General features: G+C 51.9%; 1 protein-coding gene across 50 annotated transcripts in view; it reads right to left on the reverse strand.

The window, feature by feature from the left end:
- Positions 1-14465, reverse strand: part of EP400 (E1A binding protein p400) — a 106740-nt gene that overhangs the window by 42170 nt on the left and 50105 nt on the right. For 35 of the 50 annotated variants that reach the window (XM_084993440.1, XM_005670520.4, XM_084993434.1 and 32 more), the window contains 10 exons: positions 13132-13301; positions 12606-12780; positions 12363-12499; positions 10719-10905; positions 8703-8875; positions 6535-6704; positions 5484-5702; positions 3201-3365; positions 1334-1489; positions 14-108 (listed from right to left, as the gene is read on the reverse strand). In XM_084993440.1, coding sequence (XP_084849566.1) covers positions 14-108; positions 1334-1489; positions 3201-3365; positions 5484-5702; positions 6535-6704; positions 8703-8875; positions 10719-10905; positions 12363-12499; positions 12606-12780; positions 13132-13301 — 1647 coding nt within the window. The remainder of the gene's footprint in view (positions 1-13; positions 109-1333; positions 1490-3200; positions 3366-5483; positions 5703-6534; positions 6705-8702; positions 8876-10718; positions 10906-12362; positions 12500-12605; positions 12781-13131; positions 13302-14465) is intronic. The other 15 variants (XM_084993449.1, XM_084993446.1, XM_084993442.1 and 12 more) reach the window with 1 other exon arrangement.

The raw sequence follows: 14465 nt of genomic DNA on the forward strand, positions 1-14465 counted from the left end.
TGCAGCACCATACCTGGGTTGGCCCGGCGACGGGGGAGGCTGGCTTGGAGGCCACTCCAGGTTCTCCTGCAGCCAGGGGACTGACTGCCACTCGGCCAGGCACAGCCACTGCAAATGCAAAAACAAAGGGCTGGGACACAAACCCCTTCCCTGGCACACTCTCCAGAACATTGCCATCTTTCACTAGCTCGTTTCTGGAACGTGCAGGCTTGTGTCTAAACCATTCACAACTCCCCGCGACACGTGCTTGCTCTCGGCCACGATCTGAGCTGAGCATGGCAGTCTGTTTCCCTCCTTGGGCCAATGCTCAGTGCGGGCCTACACCTTGGTCCCCTCCCTGCCATGGTGCCCGAGCAGCAGCACATGGCCCAGCATCCTAGCAGCGGCCACCCTGTGTACCTGAGGGTAGGGAGTCAGCACTGCCCCGTAGACCAGGACAGAGGGGCCCAGGACCCCCACAGCCTGCTCCCATCAGCTGAGCTGTGTCACCTGTCCTGAGAGAAACTTCTGCACAAAGGACTGCTGGAAGCACTGACGACCAAAAGGGGCCTCTTTAGGGCAGTGACAAGAAAGGAGTGAGGTGACTAGACCCAGTGGTTGGCCTGCTGTCAGGCTCAAGAACCTGGGGCCCACAGAGCAGGACTCATCACCCTCTGTGGAGGGGGGACAGCAGTGGGTTCTGGGAGGGAGAAAAACTGAAGCAAAACCAATTTGCAAGTAGGGCCGTGTGTCAGGGCCCTGTCAGCACCCAGCCCACCGCCAGAGCCCAAGGGGAGTGGGTGCAGAGGCCCCGCCTCAGCTGCATCTCAGATGAGACAGGGCCTAGGGACTCTGGCTGGGAGAGGTCCCAGCTGCTCCCACACACGGACCCCGTGGCCCCATGTGTGGGCTCCTCGGCAAGCACCACAAGAGGATGGGTGTGTCTGGAGACAGCAAAGCCCTGGGGAGGCAGCTGTGGGATGGGTGAGGGGCACCCATCGGAAGGCAGGGAAGGTCCAAACCCTGCTCCATGACCTGTCCAAGGAGACCTTCCAGCACATTCCCTTCTATAACATTAACAAGCAAAATTTCTCATGATTCCAAGTCTGTTGTCAAAGCAAAATCAAAACAGACATCTAAAGTAAGAGGAGGCTGGTTGTATTCAACCAAGACCTTTGAGAAGAAGAGAGAAGAAACCAAGGTGACACGAGCCACTGGAAATCAGAGGCGGCCACAAATGGGACTTTCAGGTTTCGAGGCACCATGGAAGTCCAGAGACACCTTCCAGCTGCCTCAGAGGCAAAGTCAGAAAGAGGTTTCAAACCAAACCTCCTTTCTGCTCACAGCACTCTACCTGGCGGGGTCACGGGTGTGGGGCCTGGGCCGCCGGCTGGGGGCTTGCTTCCAAGGGCATTCAGGGCACCCGCCTGAGACACAGTCTGCATCACCACGGGGCCTGGAGGTCGCAGGTAGGACTGGCCAGGCGCAGACACAATCTGGAGAACGCTGCCTGCAATCATAGGTACAGGGGTGTCAGTCATAAGCACACGGGCCCTTCACCCACAGGCTTCACTCACTTCCAGACGTACAGAAACAAAGGATAAACTGATAATCCAAAACCTAATTTGCTCCAAGGCAATGCAAACTCCACTGGAGAAAAATGAAAATAACTCACACACGAGTGAAAACTCTTAAGGAACAAAGGCACTTTGCTTACTGTCAAGAAAATGCCTGACTGTAAGTAATACAGGTACTCAGCTAAGGGTCTGTCATGTCTGCTGGAGGCCCAGGCCAGTCACAGGTGGGAAGGTCCCAGCTCCCAGGGGCACTGAAGCCCGCAAACTGGTCAAGCTGAATGGAGAAATAGAAACAAACTTGTTTTTTAGCCTAAATGCTGTGACTCTATGGCCACTGTTAAAGGAGTCTGCTGTTTTCAACCTTTTGTGTGATTAAGTCTTTCCAATGCCTTTTACTCTGGAATTGTGCTCTCTAAAAACTAGAGTCCAGGGGAGTTCCCTTCATGGCTCGGTGGTTACCGACTAGGATACATGAGGATGTGGGTTCAATTCCTGGCCTCGCTCAGTGGGTTAAGGATCTGGTGTTGCTGCGGCTGTGGCGAAGGCCGGCAGCTGTAGCTCCAATTTGACCCACAGCCTGGGAACCTCCATGTGCCGTGGATGCGGCCCTAAAAAGACAAAAAAAAAACCCAACAACTGAGTCCACCAGAAATGTTAACTGATGGCCTTGCCCCTGCATGGGATTAAGCCAAATCAAACCATTTCTTTGCTGCAGGGGACCCTCATTCTGCTAAGGCCATATCTGGCTGACAATGCACCTTTGCCCCCTTAAGAGCCATGAAGGGCACGTGTGGGGACTGCCTGGGGGAGGGGACCAGCCCAGGCTGCTATGGAGACCACTTTGGCTTCTAACCTTCAGCTGAGTCACTCAGGATGAATTCTACCATCCTGCTCAAACCACATCCCCTCGTGTCCTTCGAGAAGCAGTTACTACACAAACACACCACTCTCAGCCAAAGGCCTGAGAGGCTTTCGTCTAGGAGTTTTAAAATCTGTATATAAAAGAAAACAGCTTCTCTCTACCTAAATTGCTAGTCCTTCGGCATTTTGAGTACTATTTATCTCACACTAAAATTAAAAAGGAGCAAATATTTCTATTCTGATTTTTTAAAATAGGGAACTTTGTTCCAGGAGCAGACTTTATTTTTAGAAAATGACTCCCCTCTATTTTACATGAATCAAGCGCCATGCTACCAGGTGATTTACGTTCTCACACTAGTCCTCTAAAACACCTACGAGACAAGGCTAAGGCCATTTACAAGTAAAGCGTCTGCACTTAAAAGGGCCAAGGTCACAGCTGCAGGGGGAGACAGGCGGGGTGCGCGTTTAAACTCCTCACTTGGAGTTCCTGTTGTGGTGCAGTGGTTAACAAATCCGACTAGGAACCATGAGGTTGCGGGTTTCATCCCTGTCCTTGCTCAGTGGGTTAAGGATCTGGCGTTGCCGTGAGCTGTGGTGTAGGTCGCAGATGCAGCTTGGATCTGGTGTTGCTGTGGCCCTGGCGTAGGCTGGCAGCTACAGCTCCAATTAGACCCCTAGCCTGGGAACCTCCATATGCTGTGGGAGCGGCCCAAGAAATGGCAAAAAGACAAAAAAATAAATAAATAAACTCCTCACTTGATGTCACTGTCAGCTAGCTTTTACCTTGCAGCTGCAGGGGCTGGCCAGCTGTGAGCTGCCGGAGCTGGCTATGGGACAAGGTGAACTTGTTCCCCTGGAACTGCAGGGTCACAGGGGTCTCTGGCTGGGCGACTCGACTCGGCGGGCCAGCAAGGGAAGCCAGCTGGGCTATTTTAACTACCTCTCCACCTGCGGAAAGGCAGAGGAAAAGGGCATTAGAACTGTAGGGAAAAGGTTGCAATCGCTAGACTGACGATCACCTGTCACATAGAATGACCGTCTGCAGTAAACTGATGTGTCACAGAAACATTTATTAGGTATCGCTCTCTAATATTTTCAAAAAACATTTTAAGAGAGAAGGAAAAAGCATTGAGTTTTAATAGTCAACTTAATCATAACTGGCAGAAATTTTAGATTATCAGGTATTAATGTACTTATTCAAACCATTAAGGAACATTCTGCTTTCCTTTCCAAAACAATAAAAAAGTAGCAAACATCAAAATAGCAGAAATGTATTGGTAATAACACTTTGAAACTCTCATATCAACCTCTTTCCCTTGAAAATGTGAAAAAGACCGTGTCCAATTTAGCTTGCAGAGATAGAGAAGATTTTATCATTACAGATAAAATAGATAACTAGCTTCAATTACACCCATACCCGTTTCAAAATCTGGGACCGTATTTAAGTACATAAATACATCACACTTTCCAATATAAGATTTCACGCTAATTTGAGCTAGATTGTAGGACTATAATTTTGTGAAGAAATGAGAAACTTAACATTGCTTAAAACATTTTGTTTAAAAACATAACTCAGATGGAGTTATATGCACCTAATTCAAAAATGCACTACCTTTGGAGTTCCCTTTGTGGCTCAGCAGTAACAAACATGACTAGGATCCATGAGGTTGAGGGTTTGATCCCTGGCCTCACCCAGTGGGTTAAGGATCTGGCGTTGCCATGAGCTATGGTGTGAGTCGCAGACACGGCTCAGATCTGGTATTGCTGTGGCTGTGGTGTAGGCCGGCAGCTGCAGCTCTGATTCACCCCTAGCCTGGGAACTTCCACATGCCGCCGCCGGTACGCCCTAAAATAAGCAAAAAAAAAAAAAAAAAAAAAAAAAAAAAAAAGGCCGCTACCTTTGGGCTATAACTGAGTAACAGGTTTAAAGGTTTGTTTTTGTTTTCTTCTAATCCAATGGTTGATATTCGAGTCTAAATGTTCCTCCCATGAAAATTCATGCCAGAATTATTAGTGATACCATGAAGAAAACAGTTAGCAAAAGACTAGAAGAACATCCAAGGATAACTTGCCCACAGAAACCGTCAACAAAGAAGGGGAAATGGAAAAGGAGCTGCAGAGATCTGTGCACAGAATGTGACTCTCCCTTGAGCCTTCCTTTGTCCAGGAGAAATGGAGGCAGCCTGGCCCCCTCATGCTCCCCTAAAGGAAACCCACGGAACTCCTCCTCCAGGCAGTAAAAAAGAGACACATGCAAGGGCTTTCCTCCTGGGGGCCATGAACTAGGATACGTGTTCTGTATTTGCTGGCACAGAGGAGAGGCTGTCCCGAGAGGAACCCAGCCTGAACTCAGCATCTCCTTGTGACACTACTTCTCTCTCCAGCCTTCCAAGAAAGGGCCCAACACAACAGGTCAAGCGCTCCAGGGAGCTATGAGAAAGGGTGCGGCCCAGAACAGTTTCAGTAAGGACCATGCCTACAGCAGAAGGAACAGAAGTACGTGGAAGATTGGAAGTGCTAATCGCACTCACTGCTCACGGGAAAAAGTTGTTTAAAAAAAATGTAACAAGGTTTCGATGGTTTAGTTAGTGACTTACTACAAAACATCCACTTGAGCAATCCTTAGTCCCAGGTTTAAATTTGGCAACAAGTGAGAGATTAAAAAGAAGTCATGTTTTTTAGAAACTGAACCCTAGTTCAAGTGGCTATCGCTGTATTGCCCTTTGCCGTCTGAGTGGCCCTCGGCTGATGGGACGAACCCTCAGCTCCCTAAGAAGTGCCACCCTTGGCACACGGCAGCAGGGCACGAGCACGGAAGGGAAGCAGAGCTGACGGTCAGGGTCAGGAAAAAGAACAGAGAAAGGACAGGAGCCTGGACTCTGGCCCTGGAGTGGAGCCCCCCCTGGAGATTTAGGGCTGGAAACGACAGCATGGCGAAAGGCAGCACCGGACACAGGGTTGGGGAGACAAAGGGAGTGGACAGCAAGGCTCTTCACACGCCGCTCATCTGAACACAATGTCCTTGTGCAAAGAGGTGGCAGAACCGGGAGAGGCGAGGCCACTTACTAGGCAGGCGCGCCTGGGCCTGCGAGGTGAGCACCAGCCCCTGAGGCAGCGCACTCTGCCCGGCCGGGTGCGAGGGGGCCTGGGGCTGGGGCGGGGGCGGGCCCGGGGCCCGCAGTTTCGCAGGATGGGCTGGGCTAGGTGCTGTGCTGAAGGTCGAGGCGGGCTGGTGTCTCGGAGCACCGCTGGAGGCCTGAGAGGTCTGAAACGGGGCTGCTGCCGCTGCAATCAATAAGGTTGGTTTGTGCAAAGCTGTTAGAGGTTCTCAATAAAATGCAGTATCAAACCCGAATTTTAAGAAATAAAACAAACATTATGTCATACGGCCTTTCAAGTGAGAGGCCCTCTCTAAGAAGGGGAGTGGTGTCTATAGGGTGACAGAAATCTAATTTTTTAAATGTTGTTTACTATTTTCACTTGGAGTTCACCAGTCCGATGCATGGCATGGCCCGCTTCTGGAGTGAGTGTTGGAAGTCCACCCTTTCAAACATCCTGACCACACTCGAGGGCAGGCAGCGCTGGCCCCCCAAATGCTCCAAGAGCTCCTACAACAAACACTTGGGACACTGACCGAGACCTCAGAAAAACACAGCGGGCAGGACACTGAGGACCCTGGTGACCAGGTTGGAATACTGCTTTTATTACCTTTTCTGCCATTTAACCCTAGCTTCCTTCACAGTCATCATCGGGTTACGCTGAAATGATGGCATAACACACAGAAGCAGACTTCCTCAGAAGTCTCCTAAGGGACTCTGACATGCACTTTCCCACACACAAGAGAACGTCCCTGCCGAGTTACGTCCTCCACGTCACGTCAACACTGACTCGACTAGGAATGGAATGTCTGCTTCAGGGAAAACCTCAGTTCACAGACATAAAAAGGCCTAAACCTCATGTGAGAACTACACATGGTCTCTTGGGCAGAGCCAGCGTGGACGGTCCCACTCCTGCTGGGAGGAATGGTTACACGTCCCCATGGGGCCAGGGAAAGTGCGAGCAACTTCCTTCACAAAACCCTCTGTGACGCTGCGCGCACTCCCATTGAGAGCCATACCTTTTGCATCGGGATTTGCAGAGAACGTGGCAATTGGCGGCCGTCCACGTACGTGGCCCTGGGGAGCAGCAGTGGCTGTGGCAGAGGCGGCCATCCGGGGCGGGTGTGCGCTGGGGAAAGCCACGGTGCGCCCCTCGGGCTTCTGGCCGTACTGCACAGGCTGAAACAACCTAGACGTCCGGGTGTGCGGGCAGGAAGAGAGGGGCACTGCTGAGACACAGGGCCGCCCTGGGGGGCAGCCAGGGGTCCTCACCCCCAGGTACAGTTTCTAACTATTGGGGCAGGCAGCGCAGATCACAGGGTCACCGGGGAGGTGCTAGCACACAAGCAGCACGTCAACCCTTTGCCTGGGTGAATCAGGGGCAACAGGATTTTAATTTATTAGTTCCCGTCAATGTGGACCAAAAAAAACCACATCCAACACAGTAAGTCCGTTACACTACCTCTTCAAATGAGAGTAAAGTGGGGTGAAAAGTCAACTTGCACCAATCAAATACAAGGCACTACAGGAAATGGACAGGAATGGCAGAGGTGGTAATGGCACCTCACAGGCAACAGGGGGCACAAATGTACAAGGGGAGCCAGACCATGACTGCGGCTGTCTGAATTTACCCCAAGGCAACATACTCTTCATATCACTTTTGCCTGGAAAACCGTATTGGCAGGAATTCTCTATTCTCCAAAACTGTGTGCAATACAATAGGTGGAAACAGCCAGCAGAAAGCCACTAAATGAGGCTGAGCCAGCCCCGAGAGCACTGCGGCTTTGTTGCTCTGGCTATGTATTTAACTGAGGGCTGCAGGCTCCTGCAAGCATGAGCCAGGCAGCTGAGGTGAGGGCGGGTGGATCAAAGGCCCCAGAGAAGTTACAGAGAGAAAAGGCAAAAAGCACGGGCTGCCCATCTGCAGAGCCCATTTCTCTCTAAAACACCAATTTGGGGAGCTCCCGTTGTGGCGCAGTGGTTAACGAATCCAACTAGGAACCATGAGGTTGCGGGTTCGGTCCCTGCGCTTGCTCAGTGGGTTAACGATCCGGCGCGTTGCCGTGAGCTGTGGTGTAGGTTGCAGATGCGGCTTGGATCCCGTGTTGCTGTGGCTCTGACGTAGGCCGGCGGCTACAGCTTCGATTTGACCCCTAGCCTGGGAACCTCCATATGCCACGGGAGCAGCCCAAGAAATAGCAAAAAGACAAAAAAACAAACAAACAAAAAAACCCACCAATTTGGTTTTTCATTTTTATCTGGAGCATAAACTTCTGCATGAATCCAGCTCGATGCGTTTTTAGCCTATTTTGAATCATCTGTGTTTAGAGCTCATCATCTAACGTGCTCTGCTCCTCCTAATCTCATGGTACCTGCGAAGTCGCTGTTTCAATGTCCCTTATGTGCAGTCAGGGGTGGAGCCCTCTGCCAGACCTCAGGTCCCAGCACTGCCCCCCAAACGCACCCTCTGCCCTCTGCCCTCAGACAGCTTTGGCCATGACAGGGGAAAGTGCCCCACACACCAGGTGACACACAGCCTGACCTCCCCACCCCCGACCTCCTTCCCATACAGAACCCTCCCAAATCCCAATACTTCTTTTTTTGGAGGCCGCACCTGCGGCATATGGAAGTTTCCAGGTTAGGGGTCAAATCAGGGCTACAGCCGCCAGCCTACACCACAGTCAAAGCAACATGGGATCTGAGCTGCGTCTGTGACCTATGCCACAGCTCACAGCAATGCAGGATCCTTAACCCGCTGAGCGAGGCCAGGGATCAAACTCGTATCCTTATGGATCCTAGTCAGGTTCGTTACCAATAAGCCATGACAGGAACTCCCCAACACTTCTTAAAGATGAAGAAAAGGCCACTCTTCAGGAGGGTGAATGGCCACAATGCCCTGTCCACACGTGCTGTTTATCCCAGAAACCAGAATATGTGGGCAGTTTCCAGGAAAGGCAGATCACCAAATTCAACAATTAGCCTTTCTTTCACAAGCTGTAGCCCAAGTTCTTGCATTAACTCAAACCTGATCATCCCAGGTCTCCCTGAGGGGTTGTGGGACAGGGGTCCTTTCGGCAGGAGGAAGCAGGGAGGCCACCCAGACCCCATGACCCATAGCCAGCCAGGACCTCCCCCCCCCCCTTCCAGGGCTACCCAGTGAACAGAAAGTGATGCTCCCAACACACACCTGCTGGGCTTCAGCCTGACGGGTACTGGCCTGCCCGATGATGGCAGTGGCGGCGCGGTGAACAGCTCCTCAAAGAGCTTCCGGGTCACCTTCTTCTTACACAGCAGCTCTGCCTCATGGTGAGTCATTTTATTTTCTAAGCCGATAAGATCAAATATAGAAAGATCGGTTTCCTGCGGAGGAAAACAACAATTTTGCTACACGAGGCAGTAGAAAAAACTGAGAAAGCAGATTCCAAACTGGGATGGCCAGGCCCCAAGGGCGCCTTCCTGAGGCACTCCGCCCAGCCCTCAGCATGCTCAGTCCCCAAGCTTTAAGATCCTCCCCATGGCGGTGGGGAAGGAGAGGTCAGCACCTAGAGACTGAACTCAGCAGAGAGGGCAGAGCCCAAAAAACTTGGGCCCAAAGAGATGGAGACGCTCAGGCTCGTGTGTGTGTGTGTGGGGGGGGGGGGGAGGTCAGGGCCCAAGGGCTCCGATGCGGGTGGAGCCAGCAGACGGCACATTGCCCTGTCCAAAGTCCTGGGCACGCTGACTCCACTTGTGCCTCTTTTGCACTCTCTCCCACCACAATGGCAAGACTCGAAGAGGATGGAGGGCAGGTGTTGGTAAGGACGTGAAGAAGTGAAAGCCCCCACCTTCATATACTACTGGGGATGGGAAATTGTGGAAAACGGTCTGGTGGTTCATCAGAAGGATAAACACAGACTCAACACACAACCCCACAATAACCTGCCTATCAGACAGGAGATGTGAGACCCGTATCCACACAGAACCTGTGGTAATGAATTATCTCAACAGAGCACAACACAAAAATCACTACCTACGAAAGATCTCCCTGGCTCCACTGGTATCCTGAGGTAACCCGCTTCTGACTCATCAATATTTCTATGGCTCAGTTTTCCTCTTAGCAAAGAAGACATGTTGAGCAGCAATCACAACGTTAACTACATTAACTCACCTGCATGCCGCTTACCAACCAGGCCCTTTCTCAGGTCATCACATATGCTGACTTACTCCTCACAACCTCTGTGTGCTAAGGAAACTGAGGCAGACCGATCACCCGAAGCTGCGCTGCTGGAGAGGCTGAGCCAGAACCTGCACCCCTGCAACCTGGCCCCAGGGTCCCGGCCCTGTCCACACCTTGAACCTGCACAAGCCTACCCAAGTCACAAAGATGGTTCCAAGCTGTTTTTTTCCCACATCTGCAGGACCTCAGGTCCTTCATCCCCTGGGGTGGAGGATGTGAAGAGGAACTCAGACGCCAACCTGCCAGCTGCTGGCTGGTCCTGGGCAAGCACCGGGCCTCTGTGTGGAAGCCAGAGCAGGACCGACAGCCCCAGAAGAGGGCACAGCCTGCCTGCTGAGACCCAGGAGCATAGCACATCTGTGCTCACAACCACCCGACCTAACCAATGACTTTTGCTTTAAAATTTTTGGTTTTGTAAAAATAACTTTTATCGTCCAAAAATTCAAGCACAGGAATGTATACAACTATAATTTTTTTTTGGTTAAAAAATAACCAATGACCAATGGAGACCTGCTGTATAGCACAGGGAACTCTACCAGATATTCTGTGATAACCTATATTGGAAAAGAATCTGAGAAGGAACTGATGTGTGTACACATATAACAATCACTATGCTGTACAAGAGAAATTATCACAACACTGTAAATCAACTATACTACAATAAAACTTTAAAAAATGGAAACAAACAAATTTCCATCACCTAGGGGAAATTGCTAATGTTTTAATAAAAAGGCCTGGGCCTCTCCCAGGCCTCCGACCACTGCATGTGAGGGCACCCAGGTCCTGCAGTCCTAACTCCTGCTTCCCTGCTCCTCACAGCCAACCCTCCCCACATCCCTCACACTGGGCTGGCCCCTTAGGGTCAACTCCCAAGCGGGTTCTAGGTCAGGGGGAAGGTATGTCACAGACATCCCAGTGCCGCCCAGCACCAGCCCATTTCAAGTTGAGACTGACATCCCGGAACCACCGGAGACAGACTACCCTCACCTTCCAAAAGTCTCTATCGAGTGCCTTCAGGATGAGGGAGGCTGAGCGGTACTGCAGCGGCCCTGCCGTGTACGAGGACTCCGGGAGCCGGGGTTCCACCAGCCCGGGGTGGTTGCAGATCCGCTGCAGCCTTAGCAGGATGCTCAGCACGTCCACAAAGTGCCCACTCTTCAGGGCTTCCTGGGTCCTGTGAGGGAAGAGACACAAGTGCTGCCATCCGCTCCCAGCTAATTCCTTGCCCCAGGTCCGAACTGCACATCCTCTTGGATGTGCTCAGGCAGCAGTGATGTGGGGCGTTCACATCCAAGCCCACCTGGTGACGTTGCTGCTCTCAGGCTGGCTCACTGCCCCTTCAACAGGATGGGAGGCTAGAAAGCCAGGGTGAGGGCCAGGCAGGGCCATCCACGGCCATCCACTGGTGCCAGGACCCAGTGAGGAGGTAGAGCCACGGACCTAACACCGGGCTGGGGAGCCCCAGAAAGGCAGTCAGAGAGCACAGAGTACCCAGCAGCTAAGGTCAGAAGGCGCCGTGGAGGATGGGGCAGCTGGCCTGCGGTGACTCAGGAGCAGAGGGGGTGGGATGGGGAGAGGAGAAGGACAAGGAGGTGGCAAAGAGGACAGACTGGGCCGTAGAGCACGGTCCTGAGAGGAAAACCTCGGGGAGGCCTGAGAGCAGGTCTACCCACATTGAGTGTGTGGTGCTCAGGTGACAGCACAGCAGCCCAGACTCGCTCAACTCGGTGGCTGCGATCAAGCACATCGTCTCCCCCAGAGCCTCAGCCCCACAATGGTTGTGCCTGGGCCCCACACCGTCACCCTCCATGTCCCTGGCACGGGGGCAGGGGCAGGTGAGCCAGGTGAGCAGCCTGTCAGGTCAGCCCTGGTACAGAAACACGGGAACTCGTTCTGGAATGCTGGGCCCCCTCAGGCTGATGAGGAGGGTCTGTGGGGAAAGTGGTGAGCTCCAGGTGTGACCCCTCTTGGCCACTTGTGAGAAGACACATAAGGGTACAAGACTGAGCACAGATGAATCTAAAATCTTTACAGCTTTAACTCTATGTGCGTGTTTCTGTTCTTCCACATAAATTCAGGAACGTGGGGAGAACATGAGTTCCCCTGTGTGGATCATGGAGAGGACAGGGTCCCTCCCTTCCGGGCCCATCCACAGGCACAGGTGTCCCTGGGCAGCCAGGGGTCATGAAGGGGTGGCCACCTGGCATGGCAGAGCACACCTGCTCTGTGATATGCACACTGTCCTCAGCCCCAGTCCTACAAGAGGCCACAAATGGATGGGCTGCCCACTCAGACCGGGTCTCCTGTATAAATCTAAACTAAAACACTGCGAGCCCAGCACTGAGGCGGGGGACACACACACATATTCCGCTACACCCAGGTTAGCTCCACCTAGCGCTCTGAGACGGCAAGCAGAGTGGATCCAGACACAGGACCAGACCAGAGAGGGGACAGGCCAGGCGAGCCTGAGAGAACTGGACGTGTCCAAGAGACCCATAGCCACCAGGGCCTGGTGGGAGCATGGCCTCCAGCTCTGGGCGCCCATCCTCCCAGAAGGAGCCATTGTGAGGCCAGAGGGGCCTGGCTCCTTTCCGCAGGGAGAGTGACCCCGGGGCACAGACCTGCACTCACCCCGGCTGCAGGATGACATCCTCGTACAAGGCCTTCTGCCGGTTGGAAAGACGGCACTTCAAAACGTGCTCGTATTTCTTTGTCAGCTGCTTCTCCACGTCTCTCTTAGTCCTCCTCAAAATAAAAGGCTGTGTCACCTGAAAAAAAAACTATCTATGTCTCCTTTCCGAAAAGGACATCTCGACACTCCTGCGAAGCTGAGGAATTCTGCAATCAGGTGGCGGCCGTGGCAGCCACACGTACCCTGTGCAGCCGGATGACCACCTTGTGATAGTAGTCCTGGTTCTCCTCGCTGGGGGCTTTCAGGGGGAAGTGCAGGTAGGGTCTGGAGATGCCAGGGATGAGGAAGTGCACCATGGTCCACAGCTCCAGGAAGGTGTTGTGCAGAGGTGCGTCGATGAGCAGCAGACGCTGCTGACTGAGCACAGAAGGAGAGATGCTGTCTGAAATCCAAATATATCAAGCGAGGTGCAGAACTGCTTTCTCTGAAGATGTTTAGGAAAAGGGATGATGATTTTAAGGAGCACCCACACCCCCGTGTGCATGCACACATATTCGCACACACCCTTGAATGAACAAAATGAGCGCTTTGGGGCTTTCTGGCTCAATGAACTAGGACAGAGGTGCAGGGAACCCTAGAGGCCGTACGGCCATTTTGTGTGCCTCTGCAATTTCCTCTGTTTCTCCCAAAGAACCCTTAGATTAATCACGGCAGACCCCTCAGCAGTGAGTGCCAGCACCCAGCACCCAGCACCCAGGGCAGCCAGACCTCTGCAGGGCGAACACGGCCTCCCAGTGCCTCTCGGTCATGCCCTTCACTCGCTGCATCTCGTCGATGACCAGGCACTTCCAGCGGGCCCTTGGGAAGGAGGCATGGCCCCTGAAGAACTGCTTGTAGGAGGTGATGCAGATGTTGAAGCTGTTGGGCTCGCTCCACTCCTGCGGCACAGGAAGCAGGCCTCAGCCAGCTCTTCCCCAGCAAACCTGGAGAGCTGGCCTGTTCCCACCCACAGCCACTTCACTCCTCTCTTAGTAACTCGCTATCACCACACAGAGTTTTATGATCTTTTCCACCAGGAGTCTAAAGCACCTGTGCAGAAAAATTAAGAAACTGCTTTGGAGGCATTAACAATTGCTTTTGCAAAAAAGAAAAAAGTTCCCGTCGTGGCGCAATGGTTAACAAATCTGACTAGGAACCATGAGGTTGCAGGTTCGATCCCTGGCCTTGCTCAGTGGGTTAAGGATCCGGCGTTGCCATGAGCTGTGGTGTAGGTTGTAGACATGGCTCGGATCCAGCATTGCTGTGGCTCTGGTGTAGGCCGGCGGCTGCAGCTCCAATTCAACCCCTAGCCTGGGAACCTCCATATGCCGAGGGAGCAGCCCTAGAAATGACAAAAAGACCAAAAAAAAAAAAAAATTGCTTTTGGAAAACAGATTAGCACATAGCATCCTGAAGCTTTCAGAGAACATAATCTAAGTGAAGGAAAAACGTATTCAGAAGATGACAGGAAATGTGAATATCTATGTTTCAATTGACTGCATTATAAGTTTTAGGGGTTCTTTTTTTGCCACAGCAAACAGTGACTTGATGTGGGATCTCAGTTCCCAGACCAGCGATTGAATCCAGGTTGCAGCAATGAAAGAACTGAGTCCTAAGCACTAGACCACCAGGGAACTCTTACATTATAAACTTTTAAAAAGCAAAGAAAGGGAGAGAAGAAGAAAGGAAGGAAACACACCTCAGGTATTTTATATTACCCAACACTGTACAACCAAAATTTTCTTGCTGATGAAAAACTGTGATCTATAACATACTTAGAATCTAGACAAGAAACTACTGGGCAGAAAAGAGTCCAAATTAATCTTAGAAGCTCATCTATTTGCCACAAATATTCCTAATAAACGCTTCCATGGGAATTTCATAGATTTATACTTCAGAACTCAGCACATTTTCTCATTTATGCCTGTGATAATCAAGAGGTCTGTAGTTTAAAAGGACGGCAGCATCTCCAGAGATCACTTGCATTGTGGGGAAACCCCTTCACTTCCCTGGAAGTGAAAGTGATGCGTGCAGAAAAGAAGGCTATTTGCACTTCCCTGAAG

The sequence above is a fragment of the Sus scrofa genome, chromosome 14, assembly GCF_054392235.1.
Source record: "Sus scrofa isolate SSC_HxYL_T2T_F1_AM1 chromosome 14, Sscrofa_HxYL_maternal_Yorkshire_Landrace_v2.0, whole genome shotgun sequence".
In the NCBI taxonomy this organism is placed as follows: Eukaryota; Metazoa; Chordata; class Mammalia; order Artiodactyla; family Suidae; genus Sus; species Sus scrofa.